Source organism: Rhinatrema bivittatum, chromosome 2, assembly GCF_901001135.1.
Source record: "Rhinatrema bivittatum chromosome 2, aRhiBiv1.1, whole genome shotgun sequence".
In the NCBI taxonomy this organism is placed as follows: domain Eukaryota; kingdom Metazoa; phylum Chordata; class Amphibia; order Gymnophiona; family Rhinatrematidae; genus Rhinatrema; species Rhinatrema bivittatum.
Genome location: NC_042616.1, coordinates 264,223,772 through 264,251,667, shown reverse-complemented (window position 1 = coordinate 264,251,667; position 27,896 = coordinate 264,223,772). Strand labels below are relative to the sequence as shown.

At 44.6% G+C, this 27,896-nt stretch overlaps 1 protein-coding gene and 1 long non-coding RNA gene across 3 annotated transcripts in view; one reads left to right on the top strand and one right to left on the bottom strand.

Moving 5' to 3' along the window:
• Positions 1-27,896, bottom strand: part of SLC6A20 (solute carrier family 6 member 20) — a 148,464-nt gene that overhangs the window by 19,265 nt on the left and 101,303 nt on the right. Inside the window, exons 6-9 of the mRNA XM_029589461.1 lie at positions 25,877-26,118; positions 21,160-21,322; positions 10,294-10,498; positions 2,951-3,110 (exon numbers count right to left, since the gene is read on the bottom strand). Coding sequence (XP_029445321.1) covers positions 2,951-3,110; positions 10,294-10,498; positions 21,160-21,322; positions 25,877-26,118 — 770 coding nt within the window. The remainder of the gene's footprint in view (positions 1-2,950; positions 3,111-10,293; positions 10,499-21,159; positions 21,323-25,876; positions 26,119-27,896) is intronic.
• On the top strand, positions 234-27,060 carry LOC115084513. Of its 2 annotated transcripts, XR_003854585.1 has the most exons (5): positions 234-417; positions 3,415-3,546; positions 3,633-3,685; positions 12,153-12,261; positions 26,416-27,060. It is a non-coding gene; the product is annotated as an uncharacterized LOC115084513 (long non-coding RNA). The 2 variants fall into 2 exon arrangements; XR_003854584.1 differs by lacking the exon at positions 3,415-3,546 and having other exon boundaries at positions 244-417.

The following is a 27,896-nucleotide window of genomic DNA, read 5'->3' as shown; positions in this document are numbered from 1 at the left end:
GGAAGGCAGCGCGGCAAGGTGCACAATTGTGCACCCCCTTGTGCATGCCGACCCCTGATTTTATAACTTGCGCGCACCTGCGCGAGCAAGTTATAAAATCGGATGTACATATGCGCGCGCCGAGTAGCGCACACACAGGTACGCCCTCGCGCTCCTTTTAAAATCTACCCCTTACAATTTATGCCCCTTTGTGATCTCTGCGCTCCTCTAGTGAAAACCTGCTTGACATTTCATCTGCTCGAGAGGCACACTTAACATTTTTATTCAGAGAGGTATTTGAAATATCTGTCTAACTTGTTACCTTTAGACCTGAATTTTCCAAGGAAGTAACTTATCAGTCCAATTGTTCTTATGTTATATGGCTTTGATCATTGTGCATGTTACTTTGATCCCCACCCTGAAATCTGGAGGATGCAGGTAAGAAATATTTTACAAAAGTTAATGAAAGAAAGGCAGGAACTATTGGAAATTGGTACCCTTATATCTAACTAGGTTCTTGGACTGAAACTGAATATTGTTTAGCTTGTGTATTTTAGATGAGAAAGGGACATGATATGTTGTTGGGAAAACTCCTGTTTTTGCTTTTAAGATCTTTCTTCAAGCAACTAATTATAAAATCTTAAAGGTGAATTTTAAAAGCCCGATGCTTGCTGAAATTAGGGGATGTGCAAATATGTTGGGGCCGGCACGCACCAAGCAGATTAAAAAAACCAGCCGGATACGTGCATGCTTGCTTCTGCTTGCACAAATGAAACGTTTTTAAAAAAGGGGTGGGCATTTTGGGATTGTAACCTAAAATGTGCATGTAAATACTTGCGTACACTGGCACGTGCCAGGATCCCCTGCCACGTAACTTTACTTCTGCTATGGATGACGTGTAAGTTGTAAAACAAAATTCTAGGCAGACCAGTGGGGTTTTAAAGGTCAGGTGTAACAGGGGAGAAGGGAGGCTATTAAACTAGTGGGGTTTGGAAGTCCTATCCCTTACCTGGGCGAACTGGGAACAAACTGGGAAAACGGGCAATGGCATCAGCACACGTCCTTTTCAAATCCCCTCATTTACGCGGTAGAAGCAGCATTGGCACGCACAGCTGCACACCCACGTAAAACTGAGTGCATATGTGCGCGTGCTCAGGCTATTTTATAGTATGCAAGCATCTACAAATGAACGCACACCACATGTGTGTCTGCGTGCTGCTTTGAAAGTTATCATCTTAGAGAGTTGTGCAATGTGAAAAGAAAGTATTTTCGTAATTCTGTTAAGCACTGTAAAGACTACATTTTTGTATCTGAATCATAATACATATCTACTGAAATGAAGAGCAGCAGTTTGACCAAGGCTGCAGATGCAGGGAGCACTCCATGTGTTAAGAAAGACCACGTTAGACTGAAAGGCAGATTTTAAAAGCCTTGCGAATGCAAAAATAGCCAGATATGCATGTAAATGGGCCACATGGGAGCTACGCGAATTTTAAATAACTAGGAAGGGCGCCGATCCAGGGGCGGTCCGGGGGTGGGACCTAGGCCTCTGGCATAGTGCCTGTGCCAGGGGATGGCGCGCCTGGAGCACACAAGATACGCCTGACAGAGGCAGGCGTAAAAAGTTAAACAAGGTGGGGGGATTTAGGTAGGGCTGGGGGGGGGGTGGTTTAGATAGGGGATGGGAGGGGAAGGTGGGAGATGGGAGGGAGCAGAAGAAAAGTTCCTTCCGAGGCCGCTCCGATTTCACAGCGGCCTTGGAGGGAATGGGGAAAGCCATCGGGCCTCCCCTAGGGCTCAGTGCGCGCAAGCTGCACAAGTGTGCACCCCCTTGCGTGCACCGACCCCAGATTTTATAACATGCGCGCGCATGTTATAAAATTGGGTGTTCATTTGCGCGCGCCGGGCAGTGCGCACAAATGTACCCCGTGCGCGCTTCTCTTAAAATCTACCCCTTTGGGGTAGATTTTCAAAGGGTTACGTGCGTAAATTATGTGCACCTGCCCCTGCGTGCACCGAACCTATTTTGCATAGGCTCGGCGGTGCTCGCAAGCCCCGGGACATGCGTATGTCCCGGAGCTTTGAAAAAGCGGTGGAAAGGGGGTGGGGTCGTGGGCGTGGTGCCGATCTGGGGGCGGTCTGGGGCGGGACCTAGGCCTCCAGCACAGCGGCTGTGCCAGGGATGACGCACCCGGCATGCGCAAGATACGCCTGACAGAGGCAGGCGTAAAAAGTTAAACAAGGGAGGGGGGATTTAGGTAGGACTGGGGGGGTGGGTTAGATAGGGGAAGGGAGGAGAAGGTGGGGGGAACGGAAGAAAAGTTCCCTCCAAGGAACGGGGAAAGCCATCGGGCCTCCCCTAGGGCTCGGCGCGCGCAAGGTGCACAAGTGTGCATCCCCTTGTGCGCGCCGACCCCGGATTTTATAACATGCGCGTGGCTTTCCCCGTTCCTCGGAGGGAACTTTTCCCTCCGAGGAACGTATAAATGTACCCCGCGCTTCTCTTAAAATCTACCCCTTAGGTTATAAAATAGTGTGTATTTTTGTGCATGGCAAGATATGCGCATTTATGGGAGTACGCACAGCCTTTTAAAATCTACCTTTTAGAGAATAGGAAAGTTTAGTGGCTAGTATGTGTGAGTTGGGCTAATGTATATTGTCCTTAAATCCTAACATTCATGGATGGCCAGTTCATGGCACTGAGGTGCCTATTGTTCCATAATGACAAGAATTTGCAGATCTTTCCATGGGCTTAGTTCAGTGTGCTTTATAGCATTCTGATTTGGGCAGAGAGGGGTGGTAATACTAACTGACATTGAGATAGTTGGCACAGAAACCCAATTCCAAACTGCCCTTTCGTTGAAAGTATGTCCCAGCCCCTGTGTAGAGCTTACATATGAGCCATGTGTTAAAATGTAATAGTAGTAGCCACAAGGGTAGAAGCTGTGAAGGCTGCTTTTGAGACCCTTACCTTTTAAGTCCATAAACATAGCAGATGGCAATAGTTTCCACTAAGACAATCAACAGCAGGGACAGAGTTGCTGCATAGTCATTAAATATGTCAAACCAGTAATTTCCAGATTCCATGGTGAATATCAGTCCAATTATGCAGTTGATAAAGCACACCAGACCTTTGAGAATAAGACAAAGCAGCAGTATCAGTTCCCTCTTGAAAAGTGAATAGCATATGCTGATTGAGCCATTATTTTAAGGCAGTGGCTAAGTCGCCTTCTGGTGCAATTATGTCAAATGTAAACGAGGCAGGAACTGATTGATATATCTGAATGGTTAACGGTCCAGATATTTTCTACACATCTGTGTGTCAAAGTATTAAAAAATTGCTTCTAAAAATAATGCAACTTAATTATGGGCATTGATGAGCTTTTCAGATTTTTTTTCAATGTTTGTCCTTACATTCCTTTTAAAATAATATAGCTGCACTGTTGGCCCAGTCTACTTCTGCACTGTGCAGTGTGAGTTCCTGTTGACTACGTTGCAAGAACAACCCCTATGGCTATTAAAGATAAACTGAGCACAAGCTAAAAGAAGATGTGTTTAACAGAATTGGTAAAGAAAGTATAACATTTTAAAATTAAAAAAGAAATGCAGAAAGATTTGGTGGGTGATGAAGCATTTTATTGTTTTTTTTACAGATGTCCTTTGGAGATATGTGATTTGAAATGAATAAAAGTGATTGAGGATTAAGGTACTGCTATTTTTATAACTATAATTTTTTTCAATATTGTGCAAACACACAAAATGTTTGAGCAATCTACTGTTTAACCATTTCTTCTCCTTTTCACAAATTTTAAGTCCTAGGCGGGGTTATTTATATTTCATTTCAGAAATAATCATTTAGAAATTAGGCTACTTGCTCATAAAAGTGATCAGTTACCTGTACATACCCGGATCAGTCCAGACTCCTGGGTTTTGCTCCCCCCTCTAGCAGATGGAGACAGAGAAGTTCTCAAATCAAACTTCGCCTTATATAGGATGGTGCCACCTACAGTCCGGCAGTATTTCTCTGTCTCCAGCAGATGGTGGAGGTGCAAAACCTATAGTCTGATCTGTGTGTTAGTTTTTAGTTTAGGAGTTAGTCAAAATTAGCTTGTAGTTGTTTCTTTCTGATTTAGGCAATTTTGCTTTAAAAAAAACAGGAAAAATATGGTTAAAAACAACTCTGCCTGAGTTTCTTCAGGTAAAGCTGGTGCTGGTCAGGCTGAGGGTGACTCGTTCCCGCTCAGCACGGGAATGGAGACCATTTTGCAGACATTCAGGTCTGCTACTCAGGCAGCCATGGGGGAGGGGATTTTACCACCTCCTCTTTCTCCTCAGCAAAGGTTTCCCGGGGAAAGGGAACCTGTACAGCCTGATTCCCCTGCAATGGAGGATGGCCCCGAGGGGGCTTCAGATTCCTCCTCCTCTTCCTCTTTTTCTTCGGAGATTGTTTTATTGCTCCATAAAGCTTTTAAAGCGAGGAAGGCAGGGAAGTTTCAGCCCGGTGGAAAGTTTGTCTCTTTGGGTCCCAAGCCTCTGCCCCAGTCTAAGGGGACTTCAGGGCCAGCTAAACCTAAGCGCCACCTCCGTACTGGGGTTCCTCAGCCTGATACCGATATGGATACTTCTGGGCAGGATACGGACCCAGGGGACCCGGATCTTCAGTCCAAGCCCCCGCCGGGGATGAATGTGGACCCTGATCTACAGCAGCAGGGGACGGTCAGGGGTTCTCAGGTTGCAGAAGGAGATGACACTAAGGTAGTCCGCCTCTTTCGGAAGGAGGAGCTGGGGCCACTTATCCCTTCTATTCTGGCTGAGATGGGCATTGAAGGTCCACCTGAGGAGTGCAAATTGTGGGCTATGGATCCTGTGTTGTTGGGCCTGAGAGGTCCGGCTGCCGCCTTTCCTTTTCATTTCTCGGCCACAGATTTATTGCTCTGGGAATGGGAATACCACGGATCTGAGCTTGAAGGTGAGTAAAGCCGTGGATAAGCTATATCCTCTGCTGGAGGAGGCTTTGGGCCTGCTGCGAGTGCCCAAGGTGGATGCTGCGGTGTCCATAGTTACCAAAAATACCACAATCCCGGTTACAGGGGCGTCAGCACTCAAGGATCTGCAGGACAGAAAGTTGGAGGTACAGCTTAAGAGAATTATTTAGGTTTCAGCACTGGGTGTTTGGGCAGCCATGTGCAGCAGCTTTGCATTATGAGCGGGTCTCCGCTGGGTGCAGCAGTTACAAGCTAACGTTGGTTTCTCAGATGAGGAGGCTGCTCAAGCAGGTTGTCTGGAAGCCTCAGTGGCCTACTGTGCTGATGCCTTTCATGACTTGCTGCGGACGTCAGCGAGATCCATGGTGTCAGCAGTCTCAGCTCGTAGATTCCTATGGTTACGAAATGTGTCCTCCAAGGTGCTGCTGGGATCTTTGTCCTTCAAGGGAAAATTGTTTTTTGGAAAGGATTTAGAGGATATGATTCACTCTTCTGGGAGAAAATAAGGTTCATTGGTTACCGGAGGACAGACCTCAGTCACGAGGTGCGTTTTTCTCTCAGGCCAGATTCAGAGGGAATTGGAGTTTTCATCTAGCTAGAGCGCCTAGTTCTTCCTTTCGTCAAGCACCGGCAAGGCAACAGTCCTGGTCCCAGTCCTTTCGTGGCCGAAGATTCGCAAAGCGAGTAATGCCCAGGCTTCATCGGGGGCCAAGTCTTCACAAGGAAGGGGCACCGGTCCATTCCTCGGTGCCTGAGGTAGGGGGCAGACTATCCCTATTTTTCGAGGAATGGACCAAGGTAACAACGGACCAGTGGATGCTCACCATGATAAGACAAGGCTACGCTTTAGATTTTGCATGGCGCCCTATGGACCGGTTTTTCGTCTCTCCCTGTGGGTATTATTTATTTATTTATTTCGGATTTTTATATACCGACATTCTCAATACAAGTATCGAATCAGGTCGGTTTACATATAACAAAACTTTCGCACAAAAGGCGTTACATGGAACAGCGTTTCTTAACATATAATGTATAACATATAGCATATAACCTATAACATATAGATATTAATAATAAATTAAATATTACATAGATAATAATAATAGTAACTCGTCAACAGGACGTAGGTAAATGTTTGGCATGTTTATAGCGAGAATAAATGTCTAGAAAAAAAATTAAAGGGTAGACTAAATTGTGATATGAGGGTACATAGACCATGTTGATGTGCAAAATATGCGAGAAGTGCATGAGTTAAGGAAGACTGATGAATCAGAGAAGAAGTCTTAAACAGTTGAGAAGTTCAGATCTGACGTGGTTGGGTCTTGAAGGGGGTATAGGTGAAACTAGGATCTGGTGTTTGGGCTATTTTTCTTTCTGGCCGGTGTCTAAGTAAACTTGTGATTCTGTATATGTTTGCCTGAAAAGCCACGTTTTTAGATTTTTCTTAAACGTTAGATGGCAGGTCTCTTGGTGTAGATCTGGCGGTAGTGAGTTCCAGAGTGTGGGTCCGGCTGTTGAGAGTGCTCGTATTGTTAATGAGGTTTTGATCGGAGGAGTATAGGGTATGCCACCAAACAAAAAGCTGTTCGAGACATGATGCAGAGGCTGCTACAGCTGGGAGCCATCATCCCAGTGCTGGTGGAGGCAAGAAGGAAGAGGTGTTACTCCATTTACTTCGTGGTGCCAAAGCAAGAAGGGTCCTTTCAGCCCATTCTGGACCTCAAAAGAGTAAACAGATGCCTCCGAGTGCCATGTTTTTGCATGGAAATGCTCCGGTCCTTCATTGCCTCAGTGAGAAAGGGAGAGTTTCTGGCGTCCCTGGATCTCATGGAGGCTTATCTTCTTATTGGCATCCATCAGGATCACCAGTGGATTCTTCGATTTTCGATACTGTGTCAGCACTTTCAGTTTCAGGCTCTGCCCTTCCGGCTTGTCACTGTGCCCAGGCATTCACCAAGGTGATGGTGGTGGTGGTGGCTCATCTCTGGAGGGAAGGTCTTCTGGTGCATCCCTACTTGGACGACTGGCTGATTTGAGCGAAATTGGAGCCGCTTGCCCAGGTGGCAATTCACAGGGTGCTTCAGCTCCTTCAGTCGCTGGGCTGGGTGGTCAATCTCTCCAAGAGCAGGATTGTGCCCTCTCAATCTTTGGAATATTTGGGGGCTCTATTCGACATTCAGCAGGGCAGAGTATTTCTTACCACAGAATGTATTTCCAAGCTACAAGATCAAGTGCGAGGCTTATTGCTCAAGTGCCCTCCCAGGGTCCAGGATTACTTACAGGTTCTAGGCTCAATGACTTCAACCTTGGAACTGGTACCCTGGGCCTTTGCTCATATGGAACCATGCTACTCCTCGAGTTACCTCTTATCCTAGTACCTCCGCTAATAATCTAACCTGCCCGAGCCCAGCTCATTATGACTTCTGGTGTTTAAGTTATTGCCCTACTCGGGCCTTTTATTTATTTCTCAGCTGTAAAGCCTCCAAGTTTATAGTCCTTGTTTAATGTAACTTTGCTCTCCTTCTGATTATAAATTGCTGTACCGTTTGTTACAAGTTCTCTATCCCCGTTCGATGTAAACCGATCTGATATGGTATTTAACCATGAAGGTCGGTATAGAAAAATGCTAAAATAAAATAAAATAAAAATATGTGGCCTTTGCAGTTCACATTGCTTTCCCATTGGAATCCAGTTTCCGAACTGTTTCATCTTCCTCTTCCTCATGCAGCGCGGTCCAGTCTCGATTGGTGGCTGGTTGCGGACAATCTGTCCCGAGGAGTCCCTCTAGAGGTGCCCGACTGGACAGTGGTCACCACAGATGCCAGTTGGGGGGTGGTGTGCCGGGGAAAATCGGTACAGGGCTTATGGTCTCCTGAGGAGTCACAGTGGATGATCAATCGTCTGGAGACTCGAGCGGTGTGGTTAGCGTTGCAAGTGTTCCGTCCTCTCCTCCAGGGGCGGTCGGCCAGAATTCTCTCAGACAATGCGACCACGGTAGTGTATATCAATTGTCAAGGAGGAACCAAGAGTCGTCAGGTGGTGGTGGAAGCTCGCCAGTTGATCGGTTGGGCAGAGCAGCATTTAGTCAGCATAGCAGCGTCGCACATTGCCAGCATAGACAACATGCAGGCAGACTTTCTCAGCAGGCACCACCTAGATCCCGGGCAATGGGAGTTGGCAGACATGGCCTTTCAGCTCATATGCGAAGTGTGGGGCATGCCCAGCATGGATCTCATGGTGATGTTTCGAAATACCAATGCCCTGCGGTTCTACAGCCATCGCAGAGAGACAGGAGCAGAAGGGGTGGATGCTCTGGTGCTCCCCTGGCCCACCAAGGTCCTGCTGAACATATTCCCGCCTTGGCCATTGATCGGCAAGGAGCTCAGACGAATAGAGATTCACCCAGTGGAGGTGATCCTGGTAGCTCCAGAATGGCCAAGACGTCCTTGGTTTGCGGACCTCCTCACTTTGCCGGTGGAGGGGCTGCTGCGGTTTCCAGTTCTTCCGGACCTACTGCATCAAGGGCCCATTTGTTTGGAAGAAGTAGATCGCTTTTGTCTAGCGGCATGGCTTTTGAAAGGCAACGCCTAAGTCGCAAAGGTTATTCTCCTGCCGTAGTGACTACCCTGCTGAGATCGCACAAAACATCCACTAACCTACGAGTATGGAAGGTGTTTGAATCTTGGTGTTTGGACCGTGAGGTTGTGCCTACTCGGGCATCCCTATCGGATATTCCGTGCTTTCTACAAGTGGGTCTATCCAAGGGCCTATCATGTAGTTCTCTGAGAGTTCAAGTAGCTGCTCTTGATTGTTTGCGTGGTTCCATTCAAGGAGTAGCGTTGGTGGCTCATCCGGATGTGGCTCATTTCCTAAGGGGTGTGAAGCATTTGCGTCCTCCGATAAAACATCCTTGTCCGTCCTGGAGTCTGAACTTAGTTCTTGCAGCTCTGTGTTTGGTACCCTTTGAGCCTTTGAAAAGGGCGAGTTTAAAGGATCTCACTTTGAAGGTAATGTTTCTGGTGGCCATTACATCGGCTCGTAGAGTGTCGGAGCTCCAGGCTCTTTCCTGTCGAGAACCTTTTTTGAGAATTTCAGATTCGGGGGTTTCCCTAAGGACAGTTCTTTCCTTTCTTCCGAAAGTGGTTTCTTCCTTTCATGACAACCAAACGGTAGAGCTTCCAGCCTTTACAGATTTGGACCGATCAGACTCCTTGTCTTGGAATTTGTGGAAGCTGGATGTTCGCAGAGCATTGCTGCGCTATTTGGAGGATACAAATGACTTTCGTGTAACAGACCATCTTTTTGTACTATGGAATGGTCCCAGATGTGGTCAAATGGCTTCCAAGACTACCATAGCTCGCTGGCTGAAGGAGGCTATCACCTCGGCCTATTTACTGTGTGGTAGGCCTCTTCCTGTTGGGCTTCGTGCCCACTCTACTCGTTCACAAGCGGTGTCCTGGGCAGAGTGCCAGATGGTTTCTCCACAGGAGATTTGCAGGGCAGCTACTTGGAAGTCCTTGCACACATTTGCGAAGCATTACAGACTGGATGTACAAGCGCCAGGATCAGGAGGATTTGGAGAAGGAGTGCTGCGAGCGGGCCTCTCTGGGTCCCAGCCAGGTAAGAAAGCTCTGGTACATCCCAGGAGTCTGGACTGATCTGGGTATGTACAGGGAAAGGAAAATTAGTTTCTTACCTGATAATTTTCATTCCTGTATACCACGGATCAGTCCAGAGTCCCGCCCGTCAGAAGCATAGAAGTGAGGGAGAGTCCGCTTGGTTTTTATTATTTAGTTTGCTTTCAGATCTGCAGAAATTTGGATTGGCCATCCTTAAGTGGTTCTTCAGGTTCAGGTCCTTGGTGGTTCAGTGAACCGGTTATTTCTTTTTTCTTGTTGATGGGTTTTTGTACATAGTTATAGTGGTTTTGAGAGCCATTCTGCTTTGACATTGAGTAATACTACCGGATTGTAGGTGGCACCAACCTATATAAGGCGGTATTTGTTTTGAGAACTTCTCTGTCTCCATCTGCTGGGGGGGGGGGGGGGGGGGGGGGGCAAAACCCAGGAGTCTGGACTGATCCGTGGAACTACAGGAACAAAAATTATCAGGTAAGAAACTAATTTTCTTTTACCAATTACTTATCTTAGAAAGTAAACTAGAGCTGAATTATTTGTCATAAATTCCCAGAGTCACACATTTTTCAAAAGAGTTTTGGACTTTGAAGGGTAGGAGTCTAAGGGGATTACAGAGAGCCAGTAGCCATCCAAGTTTACAACCTAGAGAATCTGCATCACCACAGGACCATTTTGTGCAACTGGTGACTTACCTGAGATCACCTCTTTGGGCAGATGAGTTGAAATGAACTTGCTGTCAGTCAGAGGAGTGAGGATGGCCGCAGTGTTTCCCAGCATGCTGCCCAGTCCCAGCATGAGAAGCATCAAAAAATAGAGAACCGACCATAGCTGGGACACCTCCATGTTCTTTATTGCTTCAGAGTAGACTATGAATGCCAAGCCAGTCCCTTGCACAGCCTGCCCATGATATGAACCAAATGTCTCCAGCACTAAACTGAGTCACATATCATGAAACAAAAACATCTGATAGCTAGTGCTGATAGTTTTCTGGCAGAATAGTTACAGTATTTGTACAGAGATGTAATTCTACAAGTATAAAATAAGGAAGGGGAGAACCTCAGAAATTAAGGTCCTTGATACTGTTTGGATCCCTCGTAATATACTGGGGCTAAGACTGGATCATTCAGTTAAGTTCAGTCATGAGCCCTTAGAGATGGATAGAGGTAGGCTTCTTTTTTAACTTTCTTTTCTATTAAGAACATAAGAACATGCCATACTGGGTCAGACCAAGGGTCCATCAAGCCCAGCATCCTGTTTCCAACAGTGGCCAATCCAGGCCATAAGAACCTGGCAAGTACCCAAAAACCAAGTCTATTCCATGTTACCGTTGCTAGTAATAGCAGTGGCTATTTTCTAAGTCAATTTAATTAATAGCAGGTAATGGTCTTCTCCTCCAAGAACTTATCCAATCCTTTTTTAAACTCAGCTGCACTAACCACATCCCCTGGCAACAAATTCCAGAGTTTAATTGTGCGTTGATTAAAAAAGAACTTTCTCCGATTAGTTTTAAATGTGCCCCATGCTAACTTCATGGAGTGCCCCCTAGTCTTTCTAATATCCAAAAGATTAAATAACCGATTCACATCTACCCGTTCTAGACCTCTCATGATTTTAAACACCTCTATCATATCCCCCCTCAGCCGTCTCTTCTCCAAGCTGAAAAGTCCTAACCTCTTTAGTCTTTCCTCATAGGGGAGCTGTTTCATTCCCCTTATCATTTTGGTAGCCCTTCTCTGTACCTTCTCCATCGCAATTATATCTTTTTTGAGATGCATATTCATAGAATGGTCAGGTTCTGTTAAACATTTTTGTATCAATATTGCACAAGGGTTAGTGGGAAAGGTTTGCCTTTTTGCAGATGATACCAACAATTTGCAATAGACACTCTGGAAGTTATGGAAAACATGAGGAACAGTCTAGAGCCTTGCAGCTGAAATTTAATGCTAAAAAGCACAGGGTCATCATTTGGTTTGCAAAAACACAAGGGAGCAATATAGTGTAGGAGGTGAAATTTTGTGCTCAGACAGGATCAGGATCTAGTGGAGATCATATTTAAAGCAGCCTAACAGGTATTTATTTATTTATTTATAGATTCTTTTATACCGCGGTATGTATAGACATACATCACCTCGGTTTACAGTGAAACAATAAATTAGCAACAGGCTTTACATGTAACAGTTTAAAAAACAGGTAGATAAGATGACTGCAAAAGCCAGAAGGACATTTGGATGCATAGGGAGAGGACTAGCCAGCAGGAAAAGGGAGGTGATACTGCCTTTGTAGAAGTCCTTGATGAGACCTAATTTGCATGCTGTGTACAATACTGGAGACCACACCTTCAAAAGGATATAACCAAATAGCAGCTTCTAAAATGGTCAATGGTCTCCATAGTAAACCATATGGGTACAGAATAAAAGATATAAACATGGAAAATGATATAAACATTTAAATACTTCCAAAGAATAAATGCATAAAAGGTGGGCCTGCTTCAATGGAAAGGAGGCTCTGGGATGAATTTGAAAGCAGTATCTAAGGAAATATTTCTTTACAGGAAGGGTGGTATATGCATGGAACAGCCTCCCTGTGAAGATTGTGGAGACAAAGACAGTATTGGATTTCAAGAGAGCATGGTAGAAGCCCAGAGGATCTCTGAAGGAGAGGTGGTTAACCTTTTATTATATTTTAAAAATTTGTTTCCACACTCTCATCCTTGTTAATATCAGACCCTTCTAATCTAGCCAATTATCGCCCCATTTCTAACCTTCCATTTATAGCTAAACTCCTTGAAAAAACTGTCAACAAGCAACTTACAGAATACCTTGAAGACAATCACATTCTTGCCCCTGCACAATTCGGCTTTCGGAAATCTCACAGCACGGAGACTCTATTACTTTCCCTGACAGACCATATTATTAAAGGATTTGAGAAAGGACAATCATACATACTTGCCTTCCTTGACATCTCATCCGCATTTGACACCGTCAGCCATCCCATTCTTTTACAGCGGCTGACTGAAATAGGCATTACAGGTGTTGCCCACAACTGGTTCAAATCTTACCTCAGCAACAGAGACTACAAAATTCAGCTAGGCAATCACGTATCCAATGCCATCCCCCTTAATCAAGGTGTCCCTCAGGGATCATCCCTTTCCTCAACCCTCTTCAATATTTACATCCTTCCCCTCTGTTACTTCCTATCCAGCCTAAATCTCCCTCACTACATATACGCTGATGATGTTCAGCTGCTCATACCCATCACTGATTCCCTATCAAAAACCATGGATTTCTGGAATGATACTCTCCAATCCATAAACAATCTCCTTTCTTCTATTCACTTAGCTCTTAATACATCTAAAACTGAAATCATGCTCATCTCACCCCTTAACCACTCGATCCTCCCCCCACTTTCACAGTTCCAATTTGCCCAACAAGTCCGTGATCTGGGAATCATCCTCGATGGGCACTTTACACTGAAGAAATTTATCAACAACTTACTAAAGGATGGCTTCTTTAAACTCCATACCCTAAAAAAACTTAAACCCTTACTACATCCCCCTGATTTCCGGACAGTCCTTCAAACTACTATCTTCGCCAAAACCGACTACTGCAACTCCCTCCTCCTCGGCCTTCCCAACAACGCCATTCACCCCATTCAAATTTTGCAAAACACAACAGCCCGGATCTTGACCAACTTACGCAGACATGACCATATTACACCTGTGCTAAAAGATCTTCATTGGCTCCCAATAGCATCCCGTATACAATATAAGGCGCTCTCTCTCATCCACAAGGCATTATACAACCCTGAAATGAACTGGTTTAACGAATCCTTCCGCTTACACCAGTCTAATAAGCCTACCAGACATGCACATCTCGCAACCATGCCTATCCCCTCTCCTAAACTCTACAAACTAACCTCCACGAGAGCCCGTGCACTATCCATCGCCGGGCTGACCCTTTGGAACACAATGCCAGTTGAATTAAGGCAAGAGGAATGCCTTAAATCTTTCAAGCGGAAGCTCAAGACCTGGCTCTTTGCCAAAGCATCCACCTAATTCCCCCTCTTCCTCTCCACGGCCTCACCACGGCCCTCCTTCTGTCCCCCCCATCTCGCCCCTTCCTTCTTCTTCCCCCCCCCCCTCCTCTCTTGTTCTCCCCCCCCTGCTCTCCACCCCCCCTCCCTTCCTAGTATTCCTATATCCCTTTTCTCTCAGTCTCCCCATTTTGTACATATGTATATAATTGCAAATCTTGTTTATTATTTAATGCAATTTCTCCCATGTTTTCTTACCCCCTTATTCCCATGTTAACATGTTTTATTTGTTCTATGTAAAGCGCCATGCATGGCGTCTGTTTGCGTTACACTGTGAACCGATGTGATATCCTGGATGAATGTCGGTATATAAAAATTTTAAATAAATAAAATAAAATAAATCTTTCTGCTTTTAAATATAGTGTGAAATCTGGAAATGCCTTTCACCCAAATTCAGTTTCTCTTTCAGCTCAACAAAAAGATTTGACCTATAGTTAAAATTCCCTTCCCCTGTTCTTAAATTTTCCAGATACTATTCTTGGGGGAATTAAAAAGTTCCCTATCATAATAGGGAAAGGGGGGAATTTTTTTACAAAGCTTTTTTTTCTTTAGATGCAGATTCCATATTTTCAATACAATATTAACTAAATGATTACTTCTTTAAGGTTAAACAATTTTTTGAAGATTCATATAAATTTACCAAATGGATTAGTTGGCTATTTAGTTCTAATTGCACCCTTAATTTAGTCTCAGACATTTGATACCAACCATAGATTGCTTTAAGTTGATACATATTAGTATTCAGTAGGGGTTGCTTTAGCCATGTTTATAAGATGATGTAGGCCAGGAGAGGCCAACTCTGGTCCTCAAGAGTAACAAATAGATGCAAATAGATTTGCATGCACTGCCTCTATCGTATGAAAATATACCTCATAAATACTCATTGCGAATATCCCGAAAACCAGGCCTGCTTGTTGCTCTTGAGGACCAGAGTTGGATACCCTGTTGTAGGTTTACTGACAATCCCAATGTCTAAGAAAATGCTTCGTCTTATAATCAGGCCACTATGGTATTTCAGAGAATGGGCTGCCCATTTGAAGGAAAAATGTAATGCTACTGATCTTTCTCCATAATGTTGAGGGCACTACTTTAGTTAACTTTAAATGTTAATACTCCTCCAAATTCTTTCAGTACCAACAGGAGGATTGGTAAGGTGATGTGTAGTTTCATAATAAGGACCAGCAAACATTGCTAATTTAAAGTTTACATCCTCACAATCAATCCTAATGTGGATAGCTGTAGTTCCTTAACCAGGGCAAATATAAAAGAATGGGAGTTCTCCTTTCTAGTTCCTCTCCTTAGCCATAATGACTTGGAGAATCTTAATCCTAATTCTAGTCCCTGGATCTTCATATAGTTTTTATATGCAGTTAGGAAAGGTGGCTCCTAATTCTTTTCTCACAAATTTAAAATGATAAACTTCCAGTCAGTTCTGTCAAATTCTTTTTCTGTGTCATAGTAGCATAGCAGTAAATTAACAACATGAATAACATTTAATATATTTTTTTTAATATAACAGGATTGTCTGCCCAAGCCATACTCTGTCTAATCTACATGCAAAAGGATTTTGCCCAACCTGATTGCCAGTATTTTTGCAAATACTTTCACATCTACATTTAGTGATATGGGACCATAGCAACAATCTGTGATATCCTTGTCTGGTTTGGGAATTACTGATACCTTTCTCCATCACTGCATTTGGAAGATTACTAATGAAAAAAAACAAACCATTAATAGGAAGGGCTAAATGTTCTCTCAGTTCTTCTCCAAATATCCTGTAAAATTTGAAAGAAAAACCATCCAGTGCTGGAGATTTATTGATTTTCAGAGTTTTTATTGTACGCAGTAAGAACATAAGAAAATGCCATACTGGGTCAGACCAAGGGTCCATCAAGCCCAGCATCCTGTTTCCAACAGTGGCCAATCTAGGCCATAAGAACCTGGCAAGTACCCAAAAACTAAGTCTATTCCATGTTACCATTGCTAATGGCAGTGGCTATTCTCTAAGTGAACTTTATAGCAGGTAATGGACTTCTCCAAGAACTTATGCAATCCTTTTTTAAACACAGCTATACTAACTGCACTAACCACATCCTCTGGCAAACAAATTCCAGAGTTTAATTGTGCGTTGAGTAAAAAAGAACTTTCTCCGATTAGTTTTAAATGTGCCCCATGCTAACTTCATGGCGTGCCCCCTAGTCTTTCTATTATCCGAAAGAGTAAATAACCGATTCACATCTACCCGTTCTAGACCTCTCATGATTTTAAACATCTCTAGCATATCCCCCCTCAGCCGTCTCTTCTCCAAGCTGAAAAGTCCTAACCTCTTTAGTCTTTCCTCATAGGGGAGCTGTTCCATTCCCCTTATCATTTTGGTAGCCCTTCTCTGTACCTTCTCCATTGCAATTATATCTTTTTTGAGATGCGGCGACCAGAATTGTACACAGTATTCAAGGTGGGGTCTCACCATGGAGCGATACAGAGGCATTATGACATTTTCTGTTTTATTCACCATTCCCTTTCTAATAATTCCCAACATTCTGTTTGCTTTTTTGACTGCCACAGCACACTGAACCGATGATTTCAATGTGTTATCCACTATGACACCTAGATCTCTTTCTTGAGTTGTAGCATCTAATATGGACCCCAACATTCTGTAATTATAGCATGGGTTATTTTTCCCTATATGCATCACCTTGCACTTATCCACATTAAATTTCATCTGCCATTTGGATGCCCAATTTTCCAGTCTCACAAGGTCTTCCTGCAATTTATCACAATCTGCTTGTGATTTAACTGCTCTGAACAATTTTGTGTCATCTGCAAATTTGATTATCTCACTCGTCGTATTTCTTTCCAGATCATTTATAAATATATTGAAAAGTAAGGGTCCCAATACAGATACCTGAGGCACTCCACTGTCCACTCCCTTCCACTGAGAAAATTGTCCATTTAATCCTACTCTCTGTTTCCTGTCTTTTAGCCAGTTTGCAATCCACGAAAGGACATCACCACCTATCCCATGATTTTTACTTTTCCAAGAAGCCTCTCATGAGGAACTTTGTCAAACGCCTTCTGAAAATCCAAGTATACTATATCTACCGGTTCACCTTTATCCACATGTTTATTAACTCCTTCAAAAAAGTGAAGCAGATTTGTGAGGCAAGACTTGCCCTGGGTAAAGCCATGCTGACTTTGTTCCATTAAACCATGTCTTTCTATATGTTCTGTGATTTTGATGTTTAGAACACTTTCCACTATTTTTCCTGGCACTGAAGTCAGGCTAACCGGTCTGTAGTTTCCCGGTTTGGGATATGTACGGTTGTTAATTTCTGTTCATCCACTTAGAAACTCAGTAATACTTAATTCTCCAAGAACAAGCAGGATGGTAGTCCTTACACATGGGTGACATTATCAGATGGAGTCTGGCATGGAAAACATTTGTCAAAGTTTCTAGAGGAGCAGCAGAAATCCCCCCAGGGGACCTCTCCTTCGCTGGGTTTGTTAAAGCCATGGTGGAGTCAGTGCCTATCCAGCTGTTAACAGAGCAGGTCTCTCGGCACAAGATGCTGGAGATCTTGCAATTCCTGGATGCCTCGAAGGAGGTGGTGATCGTCCCAGTCCATGACATCTTTGAGGAGCTGGTAGCCTGACTCTGGGAGCACCTCATCTCCGTTCCTCCGGTGAACTGCAAAACAGATGCAGTTTATCTGGTCCAGCCTACCACTGGGTTTGAGCGCCGATAGCTCCCCCACCAATCGGTGGTGGTGGAATTGGCCTTGAAGAAGGTGAAGCTTCGCACTCACGCCTCAGCCCCCCCACCCCCCTAGGCCAAAAGCATAGAGCTCTAGACGCTCTCGGACACCGGATGTTTCAAGGCACTATGTTAGCGGCCAGGGTTGCTTGTCACCAACTCTGGAAATATGCCCAGGAGTTGGGGGAACGCCTCCTGCAGCAAATTCAGGAGGAATTTCAGAGGGTAGTGCAGCAGGGCCTTGAGTGTGATAAACACCGAGGTCTGTTCTGTATACGACGTGTTCGAGATGGCCATGAGAATTGCTGCAACAGGCATTGCAGCTCACCGTATGGCTTGGCTGTGCACCTCTGATCTGCGCCTGGAGAGCCAGGACCGCCTGACAGATTTTCCTTGTACAGGTGAAAACTCGTTCTGGGACAAGATTAAAGAGGAGGTGGCACAACTGAAAGACTATCATAAGACCCTTCAGCAGTTGTCAGCCAGTACTTCTAACACATAGCCTCCCAAGAAGCTCCCTAGGGAGTATCCAAGGTGGCCTTTTTACCAACCACGAAAGTACTACCCACCAGCCCTTACAGCGAGACCTCAGCAGCCTCCGGCGGCAAATTTGTATGCCCTGTCCGACCCCAGCCCCGCTGCAGAACCCTGTCACGGGATTTTGACTGGCGGCCAGGGAGCATGAGCCAGCCTCCCCTGCCCCATAGTGTCGACTCCCTAGTGGGGGGTCAACTGCAGTTATTCGCAGACCAATGGACTTCGATTACATCGGATCTCTGGGTCCTATTCATTGTGCGCCATGGATACAGATTGCATTTCCAACGAGTTCCACTCTGCTTTCCTCCGTGTCCATGGTGGAGAGTAGAGTAGAGCTCTCCACCCTCTTAATGGCTCCGGCAATCGAACCAGTTCCACCAAGCCAGTGGGGTGATGGGTTTTACTCCAGGTATTTCCTGATTCCCAAGAAAACTGGTAGCCTTCGGCCCATTCTGGACCTGAGGGCATTGAACCGGTTTCTGGTGAGAGAAAAGTTCAAAATGGTCTCATTGGGCACCTTGATTCCCCTCCTCAAGGTGAGAGACTGGCTCTGCTCCCTCGATCTCAAAGACTCATACACCCATATCCCCATTTTTCCAGTGGATCGACAGTACCTGCGATTCCTGGTGGAAGGGAACCACTATTAGTACTGGGTGCTGCCCTTAGGCCTTGCATCTGTGCCCTGTGTTTTCACACCAAATGCATGGCGGTAGTCAGGGCTTATCTTCGGAGGCGAGGGATTCATGTCTTCCCTTACCTCAACAATTGGCTAATCAAGAGCGACTCCAGGCAGGGGGTGCAGAGTACCCTGTGAGTCACAATCCAAGTCTTGGAAAATCTGGGTTTTCTGATCAACTGTCCGAAATCCCATCTCCAGCTGTCATTACAACTGGACTTCATCGGGGCCCAGCTGGACACCGTCCAGAAGAAGGTTTTTCTACCTCAATACAAAGTGGAGACCTTCACTGCTCTCGCTTGGGTAATCTCTAGTTGCTCCCATGTCTCAGCGCACCAGTTTCTCTGCCTGCTGGGTCATATTGTGGTGACGGTGCACATTACACTGTTTGCTCAACTTCACATGCGCAGGGCTCAGTGGACATTATGCTCCCAGTGATGTCAAGCCACCCAGGATCTACGGCTCGTGTTCTGATCACCACTCCCCTTCAGCAATCCCTTGTGTGGTGGGCAACCTCATCAAATCTGGAAAAGGGGATGCCTTTCTGGAGCCCACAGCCCCAGATTGTCCTTACCATATGGATGGGGAGCCTATATTACAGGCCTACCCACTTAAGGTCTTTGGACCTTGTAGGAGATGCAGTCCTAGATCAACTTCCTGGAATTATGGGTGATCCAGTATGCCCTGCAGATGTTCAGAGAGCAACTGTTCAACAAAGTGGCTATTGCAGCTCTAGTTGTTGTGCACGTTGGCACCTGTTCTCTGCTGCACACGCTGGAAGCGGCCTGGAGCTACATAATCACCCATGTGTGAGGACTACCATCCTACTTGTCTTTGGAGAAAGAGTTGCTTACCTGTAACAGGTTTTCTCCAAGGACAGCAGGATGTTAGTCCTCATGAAACCCACCCGCCACTCTGCAGAGTTGGGTTTCTCTGGGTTTGTTATTTTATTTTTTCGCGAACCCTGTGTTATAAGACTGAAGAGGAACCTCAAGTGGACATCTGATGATGTCACCCATGTGTGAGGACTAACATCCTGCTGTCCTTGGAGAACACCTGTTACAGGTAAGCAACTCTGCTCTATTTATGTACAGACCCTCTAGATCTCTATACTGTGTTGTCCCTAGTTTAGGCTTTAAGTTAGGATTTAGGAGATGGATTTGGCAGACCATTCCTGACAAGCACCTCTGGTGAGGCTGCTTGGATTGGTCAGCCAGCCTGCATAAATGCTAGCAGAGCAGGGAAGAGGTGTGGCCTGTTTGTTTTGAGTTTTGGAGTAGAAGGAATGTTTTAGTATGGCTCTCAATTTCAGGCCCCACAGCCTGATATCACACAGGGCAAGGTACAAAGGCAGATTCCTGGCCCAGTGTCAAATCAGTCTGGCAGGGAATGCCTGGGAGGAGGAGCAGTCAGTAAGGAGTTTTTCTTTTTTTTTTTTTGGCGATGTGGAGACACCCTGTTTCTGTCGTCAGGAAGACTGTACTGCCTGCTTGGAGGAGGACAGGGAAATAGAATGAGTGGCTCCGGAGAGGATTTTTTTCTCAGATTTTAGAGAAGATTGTGTTCCTATTTTTGATTGGAAGGAATTTTTCTGCTATCATTTTCCTCCAAGAGGTGAAGTTGAGAAGGACGTTGCTTTGTTTTTCTGTTTTTGGGACTCTCTACCTGAGAGGTCCCTGGGAACATCAGAGGAGGACAGGAACACTCAGTACCTGTTACTAGGGGCTTTTTTTTTTTTTTCCAAAACCTGGAAAGAAGGGTTTTCCATGGTGCTCCCATCTAAAGGATACTCATTCAGAGGAGCAGGCCTAAAATCCAAAAGGTCACTTGTATTTTTATGAAGATCAATTGGAAACTGTCTGCTGATTTTTTTTGAAGATGTTTGGTTACAGTAAAACGTTTCTGTTGGAACATTTCACCAGAGTGTCCAGGGTCTTAATGAGTGCTGAAGGTGATCTTAAATCTAGATTATCCAACTGTAGGTGTACCATTGAGAGGAGAATAAGAGATTCTTTCCCCCGTGTGTTTTGAGCCTTGGAAGTTCAATCCTCTCTCTCCCCTGCCCCGCCCCGCTGCCGGAAAGGACCCTGGCACCCTGGGGCTTGTGAGCAAAGAGAGGGAGTTTGTGGCCCCGGACATAGTATACCCCTGCATTCTGGGCTCTTACCAAAAAGGGGGTGACACTCTTGTTAATTCGGAAATTGTCTTCCCCTGTATACAGATTCTTATTAAATTTCACAGATATACCTGCAATCCCCTGTCTCTGGAAAATCTTCCCTCCCAGTTAATCTTTGATGCAGTATGTTGTCCTTAGCTTTGGTTAGGTTCTGCGCTCCTCCTTGGCTGTCCACTAGATTTCTTTACATAGGCGGCAGAACCCTTGATTCTTCCCCTGGAGGAGGAGGTTTTAAATGCCGTTTCCAGCCTCACACACAGTTTAGATGGTGAAAAAGAATATTGCAGAAAAGAAAAGGATGAATACTGAGAACAAAAGCGTACCGTGTCCAGCTCAGCTTCCAAACTGCAGTTTTTAATCTCAGGAAACAAAGCAGCATATTCCTGAGGGTAGGTTGTGTTCAGGAAGTCCTTCATTTCTTCAAGGTTGCCAGCATTGATGAGCCCTTCTTCAAGATCAAATGTGTTTGTCAGCAGCAGTATGACCCTGTGAATTCAGACTCATTTAATTTTCTTCATGCTCACATTTTGACACTTTAGGGACTGATTCACTGAGGCTTTTCTTCCATCCTGTGTCTATGGGAAAAGACCTTGATGAATCAGACTTTAGATCCAACTCTGGTCCTCAAGAGCAACAAACAGGCCAGGTTTTCAGGATATCCATAATGAATGTGCATGAGCTATATTTGCATACAATGGAGGCAGTGCATGGAAATCTATATCATGCATATTTATTTATAAAATTTATAACCCACTGATCCACAAATCTCAGCAAGGCACAAATAAACACACATAGTATCTCAGTACAGCAAACCAAATGATACACACATACAAAATTACATTACTTATTACAGTGTCCCTGAAACCGAAGCCCTTGCACACCATCCCAATCTCCCGGCTTGAGAACAGCAAACTCATCCCTTAAACTGGAACCCAAACAAAGCATCTCATTTTCCATTCTAGGAAAAAACCAAATTCGCTACAAAAGGCGATTAGGTGGAAAAAGCCAAGGAGAAGAGGGTGTGTCTTCAGTTGTTTTCTGAACTTTAAAAGGTCATTCTGACTTTTTAGCGGCACAGGGAGGTAATTCCAAAGAGTAGGCCCTGCCACCCCAAAAATGTGTTCCTGCGACTCTTTTATTCACTTATGGGATGATGCTTCCAATACATGTTTCTCGGAGGAAAGTAACTTACGGGGAAGACTATAGCGGGCCACTTTATCTAAAAATCATTGAGGAATCAGACCATGAATGGCCTTAAAAACATAGTCTAAAACTTTAAAACTAATTTGCCAATATACTGGTAACCAATGAAGGCCAATGAAGGCTAACTAATACAAGAGAGATTTGGTCATGCCCAGAGCATCCTGAAATTAAGCGGGCTGCCAAATGTTGTACCAGTTGTAAAGCCGTCACAATAGACTTTGGGAGGCCTGGGAAAACAGGATTACAATAATCTAATAAAGAGAGTATATGCAATTTGGTCACCAAATGAAAGTCAGCAGCTTGCAAGTATGGCTTTAGAGAATGCAACAGTGGAAATTCACAAAACGAGCTCTAGATCAGAGACTGAACGCGAGGTCAGAGTGAGAGGGTAGAGTCAATTATGATCCCTAAATCCCTGGCTTGTAATTTAATAGGGATGAGAACCCTATCCAGAACACCCTGCAAGGGCACAGTCTCTGTTTTTTGCCGAGAGAAACCCAATCTCTGTTTTGTTGACATTTAATACCAGCTTATTACTGGAAAGCTAGTTCTTAATTAATACCACACAGCCTGGGAGTTTAGTTACTGGGAATTAAAACTGGATGTCATCTGCATATAACTTAAAGGAGACATCCAATTGTGACAGAAGCTCACATAATGGTAATAAGTAGATGCTGAATAATAAAAGGGAAGGTGCAGACCCCTGCAGGACACTTGTGGGCAAAGGGAAGGTGCTTGAGCTGGCATCCCCAATAATAACCCTATAGGATTTTCAGGATATTTATTGTGGATATCCTGAAAATCTTGTCATTTTTTGGCTCTTGAGGACCAGAGTTGGCCACCCCTGCACTAGATCATTGTTTTTCATCTAACCATTTGCAGTTACAATGGTTTCGTTAGTGCTGGAGATGGATAGGATGACAGGACCTCATCCCGCTGTGAATGATGGATTTTAACTGACCTGGGCTAGTGAACTGGATTAGAGATGCATCAAAATCCATTTTGGAACAGATTTGGCCCAATGTTAATCTTGTATTGGGGTTTAAAGGGTTAGAAGGTCTTTGGCTCTCGTCTTCAAGAAATTGTACCAAGGCTGGTGGAAACTGCTATTAACTTCAATTTGGATAGCATTGCAGGAGTTTAGATTAACGAACTGAGGTAGGTTCAAGTCTCTCAATTGAATTTAGAGTTTTCAGTTGGCCAGTATTTGGCCAGCCTGGCCTGTTTTGAAGAAGGGAGGTTAGTGGCCAGTAGGACCTTTAAACTGGAAATGTTATTGCTTGCTGGTATCCTACTGAGTGCCATCATTCACAGCAGCAAAGCCTACTCCTAACCCCTAGAGTTCCTTTTATCTTCCTCAACTCTCCCCCGCAACCTTTTCTTATTAGGCCAGACTGTGGTGTGGGTAGCTGAGCTGTTGTAGCAACAAACTGTGAATTCACACAAGCTGGGAACTGAGCCAGCCCGTGGTTTGCTTCCAGGCCCCATGGTGGTCCTATCCTCTCCTGGGCCAGCGAGTAGTGCGCACTGGCTCAGTTCCTGGCCTGTACTCCTTCATAGCTTGTTGCTATTGCTGCCGTCATCTCCTCTGCTCCAAAAGAAAATATCTGCAGGGGACAGCGTTTGTTGATTTTATTTATTTATGAGGGTTTGATATTCCGCTTTTTCCCCACAAAGTTGGTCTCAAGGTGGATAACAATAAATGTAAATGAACAGAGGCATTGGAACAGCTTACAATCATCAGAATTTGTAATTAAGCACTGGAATCCATTGGGGAGGGGAAGGTGGTCTGGGGTTGCTGCAGAAGAGAAGGAGATATAAGGGGAAGGGAGGGGGTTGGCAGGCCGTTTTTTTAAATTTTGCAAAGTTTACAACCCTAGCTGAACTGCAGTTTCTCAGAACAAAAGATAGAGGTTTCAGATTAACCTGACATAAGACATACATCTGTAGTCAGCATGAAATCTTGTGCGTAATGAGAAATACACACGTTACCTGTAAGATTGTTTCCTTGATTTTTTTATTTATATTTTTTTTTATTAATTTGGATTTATATTCCACTTTTCAGCACTTCACAGCGGATTACATTCAGGTACTGACATGATGAGGTATGAAAAGGTGGTATAAAAGATCATTTGTAGAAGTTTGAAGTCATTTTAAAATAGTCGAGAAAAATCCTTCATTATTATTTGTGCATGATGCTACAACCGAAGCAGTACACACTGTGCAACTATCTAAAGGGGAGAAGGGGGGGGGGGGTCAGTAGGAAGGGGCTATAAACAAAACATAATTTGCAGTTATTTGTTGAGAACGGGGGTGTTTAGTGTGCTCTTGGGCCTCAACCCGACCCCAGATGAATCCAGGGCCGAGCCGAGGGTTGATGGCATGCTCCAGCATAGCTGAACATGGTCTTACCCTCTCTGCCAGGCCTGCAAGCTCCCAGAGTCAACAACATGTGATGTTGGTAGGGGAACGGTCCTCCGACTGTTCCGAGCCCTTTCGGACCTGCCGCTTGATCGGCATTGGAGCAGCAGGCCTGGCCTGAGGTTGAGGGCAGACGGAGGCCTTGACACGTAGACGGGACTATGACTGATGCGACGGCATCTCGGACAAGACTGGGCTGATGCGACGGCATCACAAGCATGACGAGGAACTTGATCCAAACAAGACGAAACATAAGGCAGGAGGACATTGGCACTGTCTCTCAGGGCGCCCTACACAGCCCACCTTCACGGGCGGACCCAATGGGCTGGTCACGGACCACCCTGTCCCACTACTGAGAACAGGACGAGCACAGGGCAGACCCAGGCAAGGAGGAACTCCAATGACGAAGCCGGTGTCATCCGAAGCTTCCCCCAAGGCTGGCAGGAACAGACGCTCCAGGGCGCAGGGACGGATCCCACCTGTTGGCCACTCCTGGGCCCAACAGGTCAGAAGGCCCGGAGCTCATGACAAAGATGCAGGGAAGAACATCCTGGCAGGCAGACACAATAGGATGAGGAAGATCATGGCGGAACATCAGGACATGGTCAGGGACCTCAGGCAAAACATCAAGACACGAAGACGTGGTACGAAGGCAGACGAGACGAGGAGCTCCACAAAGAACAGAAAACCTTACAAGGCTCTGGCAGGCGGGAGCCTCCAGAGGGGAGTCACAATGATGCAAGGCAAAGACAGAATGAAGTTGAAGTCCTTTTATAGGACTGCAGACCGGTGACTCCCTGGGAGGAGTTTGGCAGGCCCACACCTAGCTGGCCCTATAACTACGGAGAAGTGCTGCGGGCCGGCCCCTAGGGAAGGGCGTGGCTCAAACCGGGAAGTCCATGCAAACACAAGCAGCCTCAGGCAGGCCCCAAGGACATCGAGGCCTCCCAGGCCCTGGAGCAAATCCTGGACAGTTCGCAGGTGAGACCCTGGCTTGGAGCGCCCTCCAGGAAGAGGTAAGGAGCCTCCTGTAGCACCGCTACAGGAGGGTTCATAACATTATTGGAGGACAACAAACTATACTACTATCAATTCTGTCATTAGAGATGGTGGTTTATAATGTTTGTTGCTGTATTGGACCTAGGGAAAATAGGATGCTTTGTAGGGTGCAATAATTTATTGAACAAAAAAAAAAAACCTTCGGAAGAAGGAACCTATGAGACCCCAAAAGTGAATATAGAATAATATTTCCTTGTATTATATAAGTTAATGTTATTGTTTAAGAAAAAATATCGTAGCTTCCAGGGTATCTATTGGGAGACAGAAGTGAGTAATCTAAATTCTTATCTAAGATTTCACTAAATTTTTGACACCTGCATCCCATGAAGACCAGGAAAGTTTCCTCCTTTTTCTTACCTGCTCAGGCAGTTTTCATAGTTAAAGGTTGCTTTGAAGCCATATATGGAGAAGGTCACAATGCTGGCAAATATGGATGTGCCGCTGTTTATCAGTGAGACAATGATGGCATGCTTTTCACAGTTGTTGTTTGGCTCATTGTAGCTGGCAAAGGCTATCAGGCTTCCGAAGCCAAGCCCCAGGGAGAAAAATATCTGTGTAGCTGCATTAATCCAGGCCTTAGGGTTTGCAAGCTGCTCCAGCTATATCAGGAGAAAGGATTGATGATTTATACAGTGTATGTGTACTTTTCAAGCTCTACATTATCTGTAGCTAGGTGTGCAGACAGACATACTATTGGAAAACATATAATGGGCTGATGTGTAATTGCACAACTTAATTCACAAATGGCAGTTCTGGAGCGTTATCAATAATAATCCACCACAGCTCCTTGGGTTCCCCCACACCTCAACACACATAACTATAACCAGTTCAATATAATATTGACATATATTGTTTCATGGTCTCTGTCTCTTGTTACTGTCATTGCTCTATATTAGGATATGCCTAATATTAGGATATGCCCCACTCGAGCTCAAGATCCCTCTTCAACCCCACACCTCCGCCAGACCAGTGAGACAAGCATACAGAAACAACCTACAGGTCCCACCGATGAAGACAGCATTAAGTAAAAGAGCTTTCTCCACTGCCGGTCCCAAACTTTGGAACTCTCTCCCATCAGACCTCAGACTAGTGCAATGCCCTATTGTATTTAAAAAAAGACTCAAGACCTGGTTATTCAACCAAGCATTCTCCTAACTTCAGCTTTTTATTTGAATTCCAACCTATGGTCCCTTTCATTGGTAACCCCCAGAGAACGCTCTTGTCATTTATCTCTATGCAGTCTAATATTAAAAACCTAGCCTTATGCCTAACTTCTGTTCTTAACTCCAGCCTACATTAGGCTCTACTTTATGTTGTTAACCCCATTTATTTGTTGTTAACCCCATTTGTTTGTATCCAAGTTCAATCTACCTGTTTATTGTAAGACATCATCTTGTCATGGTTACTGTTTAGAATGTAAACCGACTTGATTAGTAATTCTGTTACTGGAAAATCGGTATATAAAAGTGCTAAATAAATAAATAAATAAATGCCTGTGTACTTTTACTATTATTCACTTAAGAGCATCCAGTGGTCTTTAAGTGAACAATAAATTTAACCAAATTTACATTTACAAAATGGTCTGTTTGTTTTTTTATAATTTATAGTATATCTACTTTAGTTGGCGATAGCCAGGACTGTGTAAATCTTTGATATTGGATAATATTACAATAATATAAATAAGAACAATTCCAGCAGCCTTTGTTTGACTCTTAGCTGAAGGTGCAGGTGTCAGTGCACCATGCATCAAGCTACTGCCTGAAGCCTATTCATTCCTACATAGTATATTTAGTAGGCAGCTACCCAGATTTTTTTCTTAACTTTTTATTTTGTTACCAGACAACATACAAAGCCAAATTTAGTAAATTCTCAAACTAAATGGAACAGAATATTATACAATGAACCCCACTCTACACCCATAGTCAGTCAGAATTATAAAATTTCCAGGATGGATCCCAGATCTTATCATAAAATGACATATTATCTTGAAATATATAAGTTAACTTCTCTAATAAAGCAACAGAGTGTACCTGGGTTCGCCAGTTTTCCAGGGTAGGAACAGATTTCCACTTCTACGCAATAGTGAAATAAGCAGCATGCACCAATTGCTGTATCAAGAACTTTTTAAATTTCTCCAACACTTGGTCACCCCATAACCCAAGGAGACATAACTCCGGAGTTAGAGATAGGAAACAAGCCACGATTTGCCCTATAAGCCGACCAACCCTCATCCAAAAAGCGGAAATATATGGACATTCCCACTACATGTGCAAATATGTACCCTTCTGCCCACAGCCTCACCAACAAAGTGGAGACGCAGAAACAGAAAATTTTGTGAAAAAAACAGGAGCTCTGTAACTGCGCATAATGAGCCTCA